Raw genomic sequence first — 15,853 nt, forward strand, 5'->3', positions numbered from 1 at the left:
GCCTACCGTGGACACGCAGCACGGTCATCGCTTTAAGCGAAATACAGAGTTATCTTTGAAAGGACGCGATTAAAAAAGAAAACAAAACGAGTGTGGGGTCTTCTCTGGCGTGATAAGTAGGAGGAGGAGTAAACGAGAATGAGGAAGAGGCGGAGGCGGGCGAGGAGAGGGGGAGCAAGTATGAGCAAGAGACCCCGTCGCGTTTTGACCCTCCGAAACCTTCCCGCACACCGCCACCATCATCATCGCACGCCTCCTCCTCCTTCCTCTCTTCTTGAGACTGAAAACACAATCGCTCATTGCCAATCGTGACATTTTGCTGCCTGTCGCCGCACGCTGCGTGGACAGCGAGCAGACGATCGTTTGCTCTCTTCGGAACCTTCCCATCTCTTTTGGACCGAAAGCACCGAGCATCCCGATCGGCTTGTAACCGGAGCGAGAGGCGCACCAGGCAGAGGCGAAGATCTACAAGCAGCCTCTGCTCTCTGGACTTAAAACACGACTTGAACACAACTGAGAGATATTTACGTTTAGGTGGGATATTTTACACCACTATCATTTTTAATGTAATCCTCTGTAGTAGCCTTTTATAGCACGTAGGCTATGGAAGCGTTTATTGCCTCTGTGCAAATTGTAAAGCCCCTCAGGATGCTATATGTCTTTATTTACGAGCTCCAAATGCCATCTTTCTACGTACGCGCTATAAAATTCAAATACACAGCCTGCAATGAATATGAGGTGCTCCTGAATGTCTTATAAATATTGAAAACAGTGTTACATTTCTTGCAGGGGCACAGAGGCTGAGCCTGCTGGACTGTAGCCGGGCAGTGCATCATCATCTTGGGGGAAAGGACCCACTGGCGAGTCGCATGGAGAAGAGGGTACGTCCATGCTCTCGCTCAGGATATGCGTGTGTGTTTTCAAATGTAATTTACTCCTATGTAAAGTGAGTTCCTCGTTCGGAAAGGCTCCACTTAAAAACTTAATTTAGACAGGAGTTCCTTCTATTTAGAGGCCCAGTGAACCCCGAGATATGCTGACCTAAGCTCTTGCAAATTTGGCTTTGGGGCGTTTTGATGAAGCAATATGAGCAAATGCAACTTTTGAGACAGAGAGTCACTGTAGACACAGTTGGTTACGTTGCTGTGCAGAGATCTTTGGTCTTCTGGTGAAAATACAGTGCCGATGATGCTAAATGCACACAAGGGTTAGATAGTGTGGGTCATTAAGAGGAGGAGAGCAAGGGCGGCTGTTCAACTCGGTAAGTAGGTCACTTTTTTTGCTACACTGATTCAGAGGCATGGAGCAGGAGAAGTGAGGCTGCAGGCTGAGACCTCAAAGAGGAGGGGACCAATTAGGGACGGACATACATGCACACACAAACTGAACATTAAAAGTGTTTGGGGTTTTTTTGTATAAAGGAGTGTGATTTAGTTTGGGAGCAACCTTTATTTCCTTGTCACTTTGCAGTTCACTTCTTCAGAAAATCCTTTCACCTACCGGTATGTAGTATGAAAATTTACCATGTAAATGTTTTCAAATCGGTTGCCTATTGGTTTTTATTTCAACTTTGAGAGTTGCATTTAGTTTTAAAAAAACATTTGGTGTTTTCGTTTTATTTTTTTATCGCATCAAAAACATATTTATCTACTTTTAAAATGTAGAATATGAATGGATTTTACTTCTTGTAAATTCTTTAAACTGCAAGCCATTGCTATTAAAACAAGTTTGTTGACAACACCTGAATAGTTGGAAAAATTAACAAACAAAAACCATATTCACACGGTCAAGGCATTATTATGATCAGAAAAAGCAGACAGTTTTAAAAATGTTCCATATCTAGAAACCATTACAGAGCTTACAATTGAAAGCCACTCTGATTTCTTCATTTAGCGCACACAAAAGCTGCTTTTATTTCACTATTTAAACCTTAACAAAGTGTTTTTCTTAAATAAAAACAAAGTTCTATCAGATGGGATTACTTTTTTCTGCTTACTATCTCCGCCAGCGGCTGTGCATTTTAGAGTCTCATTATCTGGTCAAGAAAACACAATTACATCTCCCAATGAAAATGTTATCTTGGCTCTCACAGCCCGTTTGTCAGCCCCGCGACTTAAAAAGGGGGAAATTTGTGGAATTTGTCATCTCGGGCCTTGCGCTTTGATCTGCTTGACGCACCGAAACCTGATCGGGGTCATGCGTAAAGAGAGAGGCGCAATCCGATAGTGGTGATTGTGTTAATAGCCAACCTCCATAAAACTAGAAGGTGTCTCGGACCAGGGCCTCAGAGCAGGTGCTTTCTGTGATCCTGGTGGCCATATGGGACTATGAAATGCAACAATTTGATAAGCCATTTAGGACAGTGCACTTATTCCCGAAGAGGGCTATATTTTGGGTGACGTCCAGGGTCTTGCAGATGGGCCACTGAAGTCATGCAATATAGCAAATGTGGAACTTGCACAATTGGTCACGAAGAGAATTTATGGGGCTTTTTGTAATCATTTTTAAATCCACACGATGACCACTTGCCCAAATCTTCTGTGATCCAGGAGCTATCGAAAAGAAAACGACATACAACCCAGTTTTGATTTATTTTGACATATTTTGGTGATTTTATATATATATATATACTATTGGTCTGTCCTTAAGGTGTTATTCTTACAAATAAATGACCAATCTAATGTGCTCACAATAACTTGCTAATGCTAATGGTTGAACAAACCTGCCACTGAACGTGATGATATGGAGGGTGAATGAAGGGATTTTAAATCTTAAAAAACATGTTTTCCACTGCATAAGTGCTCAAGCAATGCCTCGATACGTATAAATAGCTCTGACATAGTCAGAGCAACAACCGCGATAAGCCTATTTAGGCATTTGCAAAAGTCCAAACTCGGGTCGCAGACTCAAATGCCACATTTGAGGAAGGTGGTAAGTCAGATTTATTTCACTTCAATTGTCCCAGCTCCGATGTTAAAGCATTCAAGGTGAACGTGAACAACAAAAAGGGCTTATAATAATAAACTGTGTGTGTGTGTGTGTGTGTGTGTTGTCGTCAGCTCCCTTTTTCCCCCAACTTCGTGTGTGTGTTTTGTAAAGTCGGGTCCCTTTTTCCTCCCAACTTAACAACCTGGACCTCTCCTTTCAAGGGGGCGTTCGCATGCACTTGGCTAGTTGGAAGTCAGACAGTGCTGATTTCCCACCTTCCTCGAACGCAACATATGACAAGCGTAAACATTGGGAAGGCATTTGAAGAATGGATAATGCTTGGAATAGCTCTTGGTTTGAAAACATACCCACCTCTGTCCTCACGTTTACTTGAAAGTTAAGAGAAACAGAAACATGTGACAATACGATGATAAAAGAGGCCTGGCGATGTTGTTGTCTAGGATAAAACCTGTAACATCTTTAATCATCCTTTAAGCTCAATTTGATTACCAAAATATTAGAAACACCTCTATCAGTGAAGCATTCCAGTTTCACACCACAATGATCTCAGGACTCCATCAAATAGTTGTATTTGTTGCAGCACTCGGATGTTGTCGCTGGGTAGTGTTTATATGAATCGTTTTAACATATCTGCAGATCAAAACAAAACACATTTAAGATGCTGTATTGCTACTGCCCCGTGATTGGCTTGTAATTGGCTGGGTTAGGCTCAGGGTTAGCGGCACTGATAACGGATGGACCGTCGGTTATATACTTTTGAGATAGGTAAGGGGATCACTGCCCTCACTGTACCCTCTACAACCACAGTGCGCAAAGTCACACACCTCCATGGTAAATCATAACCTTTGTGGTAGCCCACAGGGAATAGTCCATCACAGACATAAACTACACCAAGCAGATCATAACTTTTATGACGCGTTTAAAATAACACTGAAGTATAGAAGAAAGCGGCCGGGCCAACGGAGCAGGTGCTGCCTGTCGGTGTTGTGATCTCCGCTGCCCTGCGGGAGCGTGACAGGAGTCCCTTTAATCCAGCAGGAAGAAAAGTAGATGTGCTGACCTGAGCAGCCTCAGCAAGGGAAGCTGCAGTAGAGCACAAATGAGCTCACTAACGCAGAGAAGGAGCATGAGAGGAGGGAGCAAGGGAGCCAAGCGCATGTATATTGATGATGCTTTGTGTGCAAGTGCTGCTAAGGGGATGCTCCAGCGCTGTTGATGTGAGGGTGTGTGTGTGTGTGTGTGTGTGTCTCCAAGATGGGCACACGATTACCGTAGTTTTTTTAGGGTCTGATAGCAAACCCCCGTGAGTCAGCCGCAACGGGTTATGAGGGGTGTTTTTGAACAGCCAGTCAAGTCTGACTTCCGCTGTAAAGCTGCATTTTTATGTCAGGATCCCAACCTCTTTTCTGTCTTGCAACATTTTGCAAATTGTTGTCTATTAGAGTCTTAAACGGGTCTTTTTAAGGGTACGTATTTTAGAGCGACACATTTGTACAACGTAGCACTATGTCATGGCTCTTTTTCTTATTTTCTGAATGGACTGAATTTGTGCATCGATTGGCCTTTTTTGATGCTGAGGTAGATAGAAATTCAGTAATGATTTCTGTGATAACATAAATTCTTGCTCTATTCGGAAAAGAGAAGTCTGATTTTGATTTTGTGTGTGTGTGTTTTAGAAGACAATATGATGTGTAAAAAGAAAGGAGGTTAAATTCATTACCGCCAACACACACACATGCACCCCCCCCCCCCCCCCCACACACACACACACACACACATGCTTACTTTCATATCATTACCTGAATATTGCCTGAGCACTTTTGTCCAATCTCTTGAACCAAAAAAATAAATGCAACAGCAAAGGTTCCATCAATTTCCGTGGTAGAAGAATACATTAGTCATTCCAGGATATTGATGACAATACCTAATCAATTTTGAGTATAGATCTTTCTGCATTTAAGTTATAGAAATATTTAAATAACTATATATAATTTGTCAATCTCTGTTAGAACACATTTGGAAACACACACACATAAACCTGAAGGATGCTTGACATGTATGTCATTTTCATTTGAATGAAACTTACTCTTTGCTGCTTCATGGCAAGGACTCTCTTGTAACATGGAACTTTATTGCTTAAATAACGTTTAAAAAGATGTACATTGTCAGTATGTATCTCATGTTTCTTCTATTTGGCTGTAATTGTCTCCCAGTATGAAGACCTGGTGCATTACTCGGGGACGGAGGGCATGTCATTGGGGGTGTACGGGGATGATGTCAGACCACTTCCAACCCCTCAGTATGGAGCCGCCATCCCCGACTCCCTCAAACACCACAAGGACCAGATTTATGGGTGTGTTCACATGTGCTGTGATTTTTTTTTTTTTAACACTTGAAATCAAAACTTGAAACACATTAACTGAGTATGTGTTTGTCTTCTTTTTCGTGACGTTTACAGCTGTCACTTTCATAAATACAATGCTCTAAAATGACTTCTCACAGCTCTCGTGAATGTATGGCCTTCACACTGTTTGTCAACTGTCACTGCGTTTATGTGAAATATGTTAACTTGTTTGCGCTTGTGTGTGCAGTCACCCACTGTTCCCACTGCTGGCCTTAGTTTTTGAAAAGTGTGAGCTTGCCACCTGCTCTCCCCGAGACTCCGCCTCCCTGTCAGCCACCTCCCACCTACCGGGAATGACCAGTCACAGTGACGTGTGTTCTTCAGAATCTTTCAACGACGACATTGCCGCGTTTGCCAAACAGGTGAGACGCAGCTTCGAGAGCTGAAATGTCACATTCAACTCCATACATCAACTTGCATTGATTTTGCTTGTTTTGCAGATTCGTTCTGAAAAACCGATATTTTCTTCCAATCCTGAGCTGGACAACTTGGTAAGATGCATTAAATGTTTTGGGGAAAAACAAAAAAAACCTCATCAACGATATGTTGCACCTACAATCAGCTTTCTTTTCTCCATAGATGATTCAGGCGATACAAGTTCTTCGCTTTCATTTACTGGAGTTAGAGAAGGTTGGTTGCTGTTCCGGCACTAAGTTGAAGTGGCGAACAAACATTTTAGTTTGAAAAGAATTCAAATGAACACAAACAACTCCAGTACTGTTTTTACTCAGATGTTGAAATCAAATGGGCAAAAAGTCTTTGTAGTCTTCTGTGTTAAAAATGTATATGTATTGTATCGTGTATATCAAAAATTGTCTACCTTTTTGAAACTGAGAAGTACTTCTTTGGTACTGAGTATCACTCATATATATTGTATATGTATGACTGTTTGTAAAATTCATAGAAAGTCACAATGTTCTATCACTTGTAAGCTATTTGTAGAACAGGCCTTCTCATGTGATTCTTGGGGGCTACCTTCTGCCAGCAGGCACCGCGTTGATACCCCCCAGTAAGAATGAATGTTAAGCAATTACAGTATATCTAAAAAGTATTTCTTTCTTTAAGGTGCATGACCTGTGTGATAACTTCTGCCACCGTTACATCACTTGTCTGAAGGGCAAAATGCCCACAGACTTGGTCCTGGATGAACGGGAGGGAGGCTCCAAGTCTGACATGGAGGACTTTAATGGATCCTGCACCAGTCTATCAGAACAGGTGAGACATGAGACAAAGTTAGAAGATGCAGAACACATATGATTTGTCTGAATAATGGCTCCAGGTTTGATCACCCGCTGTACCCCCCCCCTCCGTCCCTGCAGAATGCATCGTGGTTACGAGAGCCAGATGAATGTGCCACCACTCCTTTGGGAACGCCAGGCACCTGTGGTCTGCCTTCACATAGCACAGCAGACAACTGCAGCGATACAGGTGCCGTGCTCCACACATGCAAGACGCACACAGAAAAACAAACACACAGAAACATGCTTTGTGGTAGGTAATGCTTGGCATTGTGGGAACAAGTGCACTAGTCTTTGTAATCCGAGGTATATTATACAGTATATATTGCTTTATTACAGACAGATAAGTCATGCATAGTACTCAAACATGCGACATTCCTCACAACTGGGCTATCACTAGCGAATTCTTTTAAAATTGAATATCCTATCAATGGAATAATCGCCTAATTTTTAAAGAATTTTCTACTAAGGTTGAGGGTGAGTTGATTTTGTTATTTTTTTCATAATCTACCAAGGTTGAAATTAAATGCATATGAATTTCTTGACACCAACAAAATTTACCATTCTAACCGGTTAGCATTTTTAATTAACATGAGCGTGCTAGCGATGACTATTTAAGATAAACACGCTAACTATCATTTAATTCACAGGTGTATAATGTTATATGTTCATTACCCATGTAATGGTATCCTTATAGATAATGCTTCATCAATATTCCATGAGTAAACTTGAGAGGGAAGCTTTCTGTTAGCTACTTTGAGGTCAATAACTTCACTCTCTTCTTCTTCTTTGTCTTCTCATTACTCTTGACGTGCAGACTGGCTATGTTTTGTGCTTGACTGGCCCCTACTGGTAAAAATTGAACACCTAAAACCAAGCAATCAAAGATTGTAGTGAGTGCAGGCTATATTTTCACAGCCCTAGTGCTTTTTGGGAAATTGTGTACTTATAATGAAATCGCAAAATACAGCACCAGCCATTTGGCCTCGAATTAGTACACCAAGGCAAGCAATGGAACTGTATGTAAATACAGTCTTTGTATATTTGTGTCCTTTTTTTTGTACAAAGTACTGCTGTGCTGTGTGCCTCCTCCACTCAACAATAACTTTTTTTTAATGGAAATGATCCCAAATGTCTGACATCCTCAATTTTTTGTGTGGAGTCTTTCACTCTTGTTGCCATTGCAAATCTGTACGAAAGCTCTGTGGAGAAAATGGTGGTGCAAACATTGTTCTGGCGGATATTTTAGTCGACCTATTTTTAAACTCGACTTACCCGACTTGGTCGACTTTTTCCCCCATCCCTAAATCACATGCATATATTCTATCCTTATCTGCCCTTTTTACTCTTGATTAGGCTTCAACTCTGTAAGCAGACCTCTGTGCTGCCTTGCATTTTGTGATGCAACATGGTATCACACAAATTCAATTCAGACTTGCCTGTGTTACTGGCAAAGCTATAAAAATTATGACTTAAAAGTCAGCCAATAGGGAGGGTCATGAATGATAAACCATTATAGTATACCGATATACTGGGAATATGTCCAGGGAAACTGTAACCACACAAAAAAGAAGCCATTAAAAATGTTTACCGACCATCAATGTAGTTCATGTAAAATTACTAGACAGCCATATACTTTACAGTATTTGGCATTTCTGGTCAAATTGCGTGAGAAGGCTCACTTGTTGAATGGAAAAATGTGGGATGATTTCGAGTGATGTGGAGTATGAAAATTGTGCAATGACAATATAACATAGAATGGTTTGAAATGATTGAAAGTAATGATTTTTTTTCTTCAAATGTGTCAGAGAATGCATTTTGAAAGTTTTGTGGGCCGTTGAAAATCCGTTCCAAGGAGAACTGGATGAGCTAAACATTTAGAATTTGTAATGGGAATGACATGAATCTGTTTTGATGGATGTACAATTGAGAATGAATTGGTATTTTTGCCAGGAATGTATTTAGAAATCATTTTGTTTTGTTGATTCAGTCATTTTGTTTTGTCATGCAAATTGAGTGAGCTGAATGTTGTAAATTTCGAAGCATGGCAATGGGGAATTATTTTGTTGAACGTGTCATTGAAAATAAATACAGATTTTTATTTTTTTTGTGTGGGTATTCAGAGCTGAAATTGTTAAAGTTTTTGGTCAAGTGGGATTTTTGTCAGGTTGAAAACCATTCCCAAAAACTCAATGAATGAACAGAATGATTTAAATTTAGAGTGCAAATGATTCAAATGCATAATGTTTAATTTGCCACTGAAATGAATGATATTCAACATTTGTGGAGAAAACTCTGCATCATCTGCACAGAGACGGCAACAGACAACTTTTTGGGGTGAAAAAGGTTGAATTTGGAGAGAACCATGAATATTTGTAATGAGAAAAACACTTGTAGTATTCTGAAATATGTTGAAACGGGAATGGCTGAATAATGCGTAAGAAGATGCATGTGATGAAAGTATGAGGAATAAAAAATAGGAGTAAAATGTTAAGGCCGTCAGCCTCCTTAAATGTTGTTACTTTATTACAAGATGCAGCAGACTCAAGCACAGCTTCTCCCATCTCGTTGCACCATTTGCACTACATGCACATCTCATCCACTTTTATCATCTTACTATAATATTTAATGAAATTGCATTAATGAATTTTTAATGAGTCCTTGGCTTGTGTGCCCCTTACTTTTTATGTGCTTGTGCTGAAACCATTAACTGTTAAACTGCCTCTTGTCATTTTATAAGATTTTTTTTAGCGATATCTTTTGCTGGAAATTTTATTGGCGATATAATCAAAGCCAGGTCTCTATATTTTGTTGGGTTCGAAGGATTTCTCAGCAATTCAATTGTTGCGTTTGGCAAAGTTTTAAATAAAAAGAACAAAACATATATTTTAAAAAATGCTACTACATAAAGGAAAGACAATGCATATTTTCAAAGACATTGATTGAAAAGCAAAACCAGTTTTAGCAAGCGGCAACACTTCTTATGTGTACAAGAGCAATAACTCCGGGGGAATATTACAACAATATCAAAACATGAAAAAAAAACACGCAGCAAAGAAGTGCAAGAGGACATTTGACTTAAGAAAACATAGTTGACTAAAATTTACAATAATGGTGGTCCTCGGTAGAGTTCCTGTTGACGTTTTTTCACGTCAGCGGCGCTCAAAGTGTTAAATGCCCGACTGGCTGTTAAACGTTACGAATGAACGACCAGTTAGTTACTTGTCAGCTAAACTGTGACGACAACCCGGTTTTGGCCGCCTGTTTATGCTCTGCCAGTGACAGATGATGTGAGATGTCGTCGTCTCTAATCTGAAAGTTGCAAACGGTCATGTGACTTGCCCCCCACCTTTGCCTCAGCGTCTGGCAGTCTCTCACATCAGACTGGTGATTCCTCTCCTTCCAGGCGATGGTCTGGATACAGGAGTGGCCTCCCCCAGCACGGGAGAGGAGGATGAGTCTGACAGAGAGAGGAGAAACAACAAGAAAAGAGGCATTTTCCCCAAAGTGGCCACAAACATAATGAGAGCGTGGCTCTTCCAGCATCTGACGGTGAGACCATCTTTTCTCACAATCCTTGCTCAAATATATGGTATATACACCCACAACTGAGCTTGAGTAAATAAGAAGATTTAGCATCAGGTGAAGTTTTACTGACATAGCTAGAAAAATTCCAGAGTGTATCACAGAGGTCGGGTGAATTAAATGGAGACTTGGAGATGAATGGAGTGATTATATGAATATGCTTGCAACTGAATAATTGCCGAAATGAAATAAATGGGGTGAGTAATTGTCAGTGAGGTTGTTAGATTGGTAATTAGTGACTAAATGAGGCAGGTCAAATGTTGCTTCCCTCCAATTGTGCCACGTTGTGTGTGCGTGCGTGTGCGTGTATTTGTATGTGTGCATGCGCATGCATGCGAGACATACATAGATTGGAGGGTTTGCTAAGATTGAAAATTGGAGTGCAGATGTGAATTCTGACGCCAACTCGTCGGTAATTAACCTGAGATTTCCCAGACTGCTCTTCATTCTGTGTATGAACTAAACTCAGTAACAAGCCCACAGAGCTTCCTGCTTTAGAACTGCTGAAATTGACTCACCTTTGTAAACTTGAGTATGGAATTCCACAAAGAAATGGTGTGTGAGGGCTGAAATGCTGAATGAAAATATGGACTAAATTGGAAAGATATTGAATGATATGCTGGAATGATCTGAATATGTTGAAGTTGGAATGGTTTGGATCATTTGAGAACTGTGGAAATTACAGGTGAAAACCTCGAACAAAAAAAGTAAATTTGGTTATTTTAAGTTCATTTGGCATTGGTAGGTAAAATCTGAACAGTTAGAAGTTTGAACAGTTTGAATCAGTCAAAAAAAACATGAATATATATATATATATATATATATATATATATATATATATATATATATAATATATATAATATATATATATATATAATATATATATACATAGACATTTTTGGGGACGACATTTTAGTGGTGAAAATATTTATTTATTTTGGATTAAGTAGATAATTTTTGCTCATTGAAAATAATCCCAAATATGAATTAAATTTGTGATTTCATATTCAAATGAGAACTGAATGTGATGAGTGTGTCCCTGGGAAATAATATTGCATTTTATGGTAGAAAAATAGTGAATTTTTTGAAAATTTTGAATATTTGGAATGAGCAAAATGGTAGCAAAATGTTATTTTTTTATCATGTTGAAATCTTAATGATGTGAATCGGTGAACACTGAAGAAATAGTGATAACGTACAACGTATTATTTTTTTCTTGAATTATTGCTTAATATCTTTCAGCACCCGTACCCATCAGAGGAGCAGAAAAAACAGCTGTCACAGGACACGGGTCTGACCATCTTGCAGGTCAACAACTGGTCAGTGGACTACAAATCAATACTTGCTTTTGAGCGCTGCAGTTTTTCAATAATCACTTGGCCCGTTTTAAATATGTTAACTTTCATTTCCCAAACATGGGGTGCCACATTAATGCCATAAAACATAAAGCCATGCATTTGTTTTTTAGCTTTTTAAAGCTCAGCTGTGGGGATTTTGTTGGATATAAACGTGAATTAAATAAAAGTCAGCCGTTTTATGAGACTGCAATGAATTCTAAAAATAAAGCCCATTTAAGAGGGAGAGGAAACGTCCTACTAAGCATTTTGTTACAGGAGCGGTGGTGCAGTAAAATCGACTCGCTCCAAGTTCATAAAACTGAATAGCAAATCAATATCCAATATTCAAATTATTTACAGCACCCCCGTTTTCTATTAACCCTTTACAGGGCACTCATTGAGACGCTCGGAAATTTAAGTGTATAATTTTGTTTGTTCAGATAAAATGGCTATTATAATAATCGTGACCTGTCTTTTGCTATTAAAAGGACAATGTGTAAGATTGATACCGTTTTTTATTCAAAAGGAATACGTTAAATGATTATACATTTGAAAAACTTGCAAATAAATGTGTTTTTATCGACCAACAGTATGCTTTAAATATAATCGTAGATCTCTTTATGAAATGATGTGACATGCGGAGTGGCGCTCCTCCAGAGGCTGCCATGTCTGTTATTGCTACAGACAATGGTAAATGCAGCATCTCCTGCTGTCCGTGATGAAGAACTGTCTAAATCTTACACATTGTCCCTTTAAGGAAGGGAAAACCACATGATTCTAAAAGTGGTGTCCATTTTGATTTTTTTTTTTTTTTTAACAAATATGTTCCATTACCCAATAATGAGCTACAATGTTGCGCTTGTATTTAATGTGCAAAACACATTCAAATTCAAACATTAATTTATCCATGTAAACAACAGACACACACACACACACACACACACACTATATGCGCACACGCGCATGAAACCCATACACAGTTTGTTGATCTATGCAGAGCAATCAATTATCACAGGGTGATCAATAAAGGCTCCGTCCTAACGTTGATTTACTCTCCCTCCTGAAAGGGTTAAGTGGTTGTAAAATGGAAAAGGTTAACAGCCTTTCGGTCAGCCTCTTTCTCTTGTGTCAGGTTCATCAACGCCAGGAGGAGAATTGTTCAGCCCATGATTGACCAGTCTAATCGCTCAGGTGAGTCTTTTCAAATGGGCCACCGTTGGTTGTCCGCGAAACCTTTTGGCTGAGTACTTTGGTTTTGACAGGTCAGGGTGGTCCCTACAGCCCAGAGGGAGCGGCTCTTGGGGGTTACGGTCTCGATGGACAAGCACACCTGGGCCTCCGAGCGGCAGGTATAGCAGCCCGTCACTGATGCAGTGATGACTGAAACCCATCAGCCCAATTCAAATAATCCGAATGTTATAAATGTTTTTCTAACACCCTTGGTGGTCTGCTGTTAGGAAAGGTCATTTTTTTCTCACCACTCCTACCATTAATTAAAGTATGCATGATGAAAGGATTATTAAGCATACAGTTTGGTGCACTGTAGGTCCTTCACATTTCCAAATAAATGTGATCCGTGTGTGACTTTCCTGATGCAGGTGCGACCGTTTACCTTCTGCTGGATTTGAGACTTGTTTCAAAGTGTTTTCCTTTGTCAGTTGCCAATTAATTAGAAAACAAGATTAAAATAAAAATGTTCTATCCTCTTTGTCACTTGCTCAAACAAGGTTAGTTTGGAAAAGAGCTTTTTCTGGGAACTTTGCATTTATGTGGTGAGCTAAACTGCATTCTTGCAAAGATAGATGCGCATCACTCTCACTGCCGCCAGGGCATTTTTTAAAAGTTACATTTCCCGTCATTGGACCGACAACTCTCAGGTGCTCTTCCATTGTCACAGCTTCCTTCAGCTCCTCAACTTGAACCAAGTGTGACTTTTTCAGTGCTCATTCTTAGGTTTAAAGTTTATTTGTTATACTTGTTAATATAGTAGTGTATAGGGAGGGCCCGAGTTGGAAGCCATTTTAAGCGTTTGGCAATCACTTTTCCAACAACTAACGTGTCATATTGTCTGAGGACAAGCAGAAATTCCACAAGTATGTGATTATGTATTTTGTGAATTAATTATTGACACTTCTTGGCAGTGCATTCCAGGAAATGTCCAGGAATAACTGTGTGCCCCCACCCCAAGCAGGTCTTCAAGGGATGCCGTCTCTGCAGGGGGACTACCCCGGTGCTCTGCTGTCCCAAGCAGCCTACCCACCCCACCCGGGACCGTCCCTCCACCCTTACCCGGGCCCGCACCCTCACGCCGCCATGCTGCTTCACCCGCCGCCGCACGCGCACCCCTCGGAGCCCCTCCTTGCACAAGGACTGGACATCCACGCACACTAGCCGTGGAGGGCGTCTCTGTTAGCGAGCGTGAGTGTGACGGCTCCCACACACTATTTAAAGAAAACAAGACAAATTGCTCCAAGAGTTTACATTCCCTACAAAAAGACAATGACCTCAATGTAGCTCTCGCACACACGTACACACACACACACACACGCACACACACTGGTTTAAGCCATACCTCTCTCCGAATAGAAGTGCTTCCTCCGCTCCCATTATGTCCACTGTGTCCCGTGGATGAGACCAATGCTTTAAATTTCATATCCCACCATGCCTGCTGTTGGACCACCGGAAGAGATGATGAAATACAAAAGACCAATATTTATCACCAGACATGTTTTTACGAGACAAATACATTACTGGGATGTTGGGACTCAATCCTGTTGTGACCATGCCTTCGTCAAGCTCTGTCTTCCTGCACAAGTGACTCCCCTGCCCCAAAAAAAGAAAAGAAAAACACGCCCTTCTCCCACTCTTTATTTAAGGCTAATTTGAGTTTTTACTTATTCTATTTTTGTATTTATGTGAGCCACTCATGGCAGTTGCAGTTTGACCAAGCTTTTTTTTTTTTTTTTGGAAATCTTAATGCTCTTCCTCAGCATGAAGCTAAACACGATGAATGACTTCCAGTCTGCCTCGCTCTCATACCACTGACCTCCTTAAAATGCCAACAGGTGTCCGTTGCACATGTTCACGCACACACACGCAAACACACTGATGAGACAAACTCTTCAAGCATTTGCATACATCTTGTGTGTCGCAGCAGTGAGACGGGAGCTACAGCCAAAGGACTTTAAACATTCTGCTCCGTCGACTCTGCTCTGCTCGGACCGTATTGAAATATTTCTGAATGAATGATATGGTCAAAGAATTAAAATGTTTTTTGTACCACATGTGGATGGCTTATCTTTCAGTGTAAGTGGTACCGAAATGCTTAGCACATCCATCTGACAGTTCTGAGGTCGTGTGTTAACCATGCAAGACAGGTTAACTGAACTAAATCGCCCAATGCTTTGTTTATCAGGCGTTCCCCACCTCTCATCTATCATGCCTACCATTTTTGAAGCTGTGCCTGTAGTGACAGTAGAGATTTTTGCTGTACGGATGTTGTAAGAATGTTATATTGTAAGGCTTAAACGCAAGAATGTATAGATTTGTGTTTTTTGGGGAGGAAAAACCTGACTGTGTCTAGTAAGCCATATACAAAAAAAACAACAAAAAAACGTCATGAAGACAATGGTTTGAGGGTTTTACAACATGAAAACATGCAGTTGAAAGTCAATGTAATGGCAATAAAAAATAGTTGTGAGGATCTAACTGGTAGCAACCATTGCTGAAAAGGCTAACTTCAATATTAAAGTGTACTCCGGCAATTGCATTGATGTCCATGTATTTGCTGTGTTTATTTCAAAGATGACCTTCACAGCACGCCATTGGCATGTGATGTGATGTGTCTTCTTTGGCATTGCGCGTTTGGCATAGCATAGTTAAACGGAAGTTGACAGGAAGAGCATTGGTCTTTTTTTTTGTATATTTATAAAAGCGATTTGGGGACCCTGAATCCTGATTTGTGGTAAGCGAGATTCTTGATTTTTTTTCCGAATCGGCAACATGATTCCTTGATTTTTTTTAAGTGGTTCAACCCCACTCTGGCTTGTAGGTCAGTTAGTAGAAGCAAGAAGCTGATCGCTGGGAACACCAATCAGCAAGTGAGGTGGAAGAAGGGAGAGTCAAAAGCTGTTGGGAACAAAAGCCCAAGCTCCTGTGACAATACAATAGTACAATACTAGTTGTCATTCTAATGAAAAGCTCACCAATGGCCCAGCAGTAGTGTGTTGGGTGGGATGAGTGCTGTTGCACTGCACGAGACAGTCAAATTCAACACTGCACAAAATCTACTGCAAACATGTGCCTAATTTATGGGGATGTTTTGATAAAAGCATCAACAT

The 15,853-nt window shown here is 40.4% G+C and overlaps 1 protein-coding gene across 2 annotated transcripts; it reads left to right on the forward strand.

Annotated features, from left to right (window-relative positions):
- Positions 1-188: 188 nt before the first annotated feature.
- meis3 (myeloid ecotropic viral integration site 3) lies at positions 189-14,797 on the forward strand. Of its 2 annotated transcripts, none has more exons than XM_088427291.1 (13): positions 189-534; positions 790-881; positions 5,163-5,302; positions 5,541-5,715; positions 5,794-5,844; positions 5,933-5,983; positions 6,419-6,568; positions 6,673-6,781; positions 9,998-10,143; positions 11,419-11,495; positions 12,646-12,704; positions 12,776-12,862; positions 13,702-14,797. In XM_088427291.1, the coding sequence occupies exons 2-13, from the start codon at positions 870-872 to the stop codon at positions 13,902-13,904; spliced, it is 1,260 nt and encodes a 419-aa protein (XP_088283417.1). In that variant the 5' UTR covers positions 189-534; positions 790-869; the 3' UTR covers positions 13,905-14,797. The 2 variants fall into 2 exon arrangements, with proteins under 2 accessions (XP_088283417.1, XP_088283418.1); XM_088427292.1 differs by having other exon boundaries at positions 13,705-14,797.
- The last annotated feature ends 1,056 nt before the right edge of the window (positions 14,798-15,853 follow it).

Source organism: Hippichthys cyanospilos, chromosome 11 (assembly GCF_059441005.1).
Source record: "Hippichthys cyanospilos isolate Australia breed blue-spotted pipefish chromosome 11, RoL_Hcya_1.0, whole genome shotgun sequence".
In the NCBI taxonomy this organism is placed as follows: domain Eukaryota; kingdom Metazoa; phylum Chordata; class Actinopteri; order Syngnathiformes; family Syngnathidae; genus Hippichthys; species Hippichthys cyanospilos.

What these genes read in the sequence shown, in the direction of transcription:
- meis3 (XM_088427291.1), top strand. An exon ending in CACAAGGACCAGATTTATGG is followed by an intron (nt 5,303 to 5,540) that starts GTGTGTTCACAT and finishes TTGTGTGTGCAG; the next exon opens with TCACCCACTGTTCCCACTGC. An exon ending in ATTTACTGGAGTTAGAGAAG is followed by an intron (nt 5,984 to 6,418) that starts GTTGGTTGCTGT and finishes TCTTTCTTTAAG; the next exon opens with GTGCATGACCTGTGTGATAA.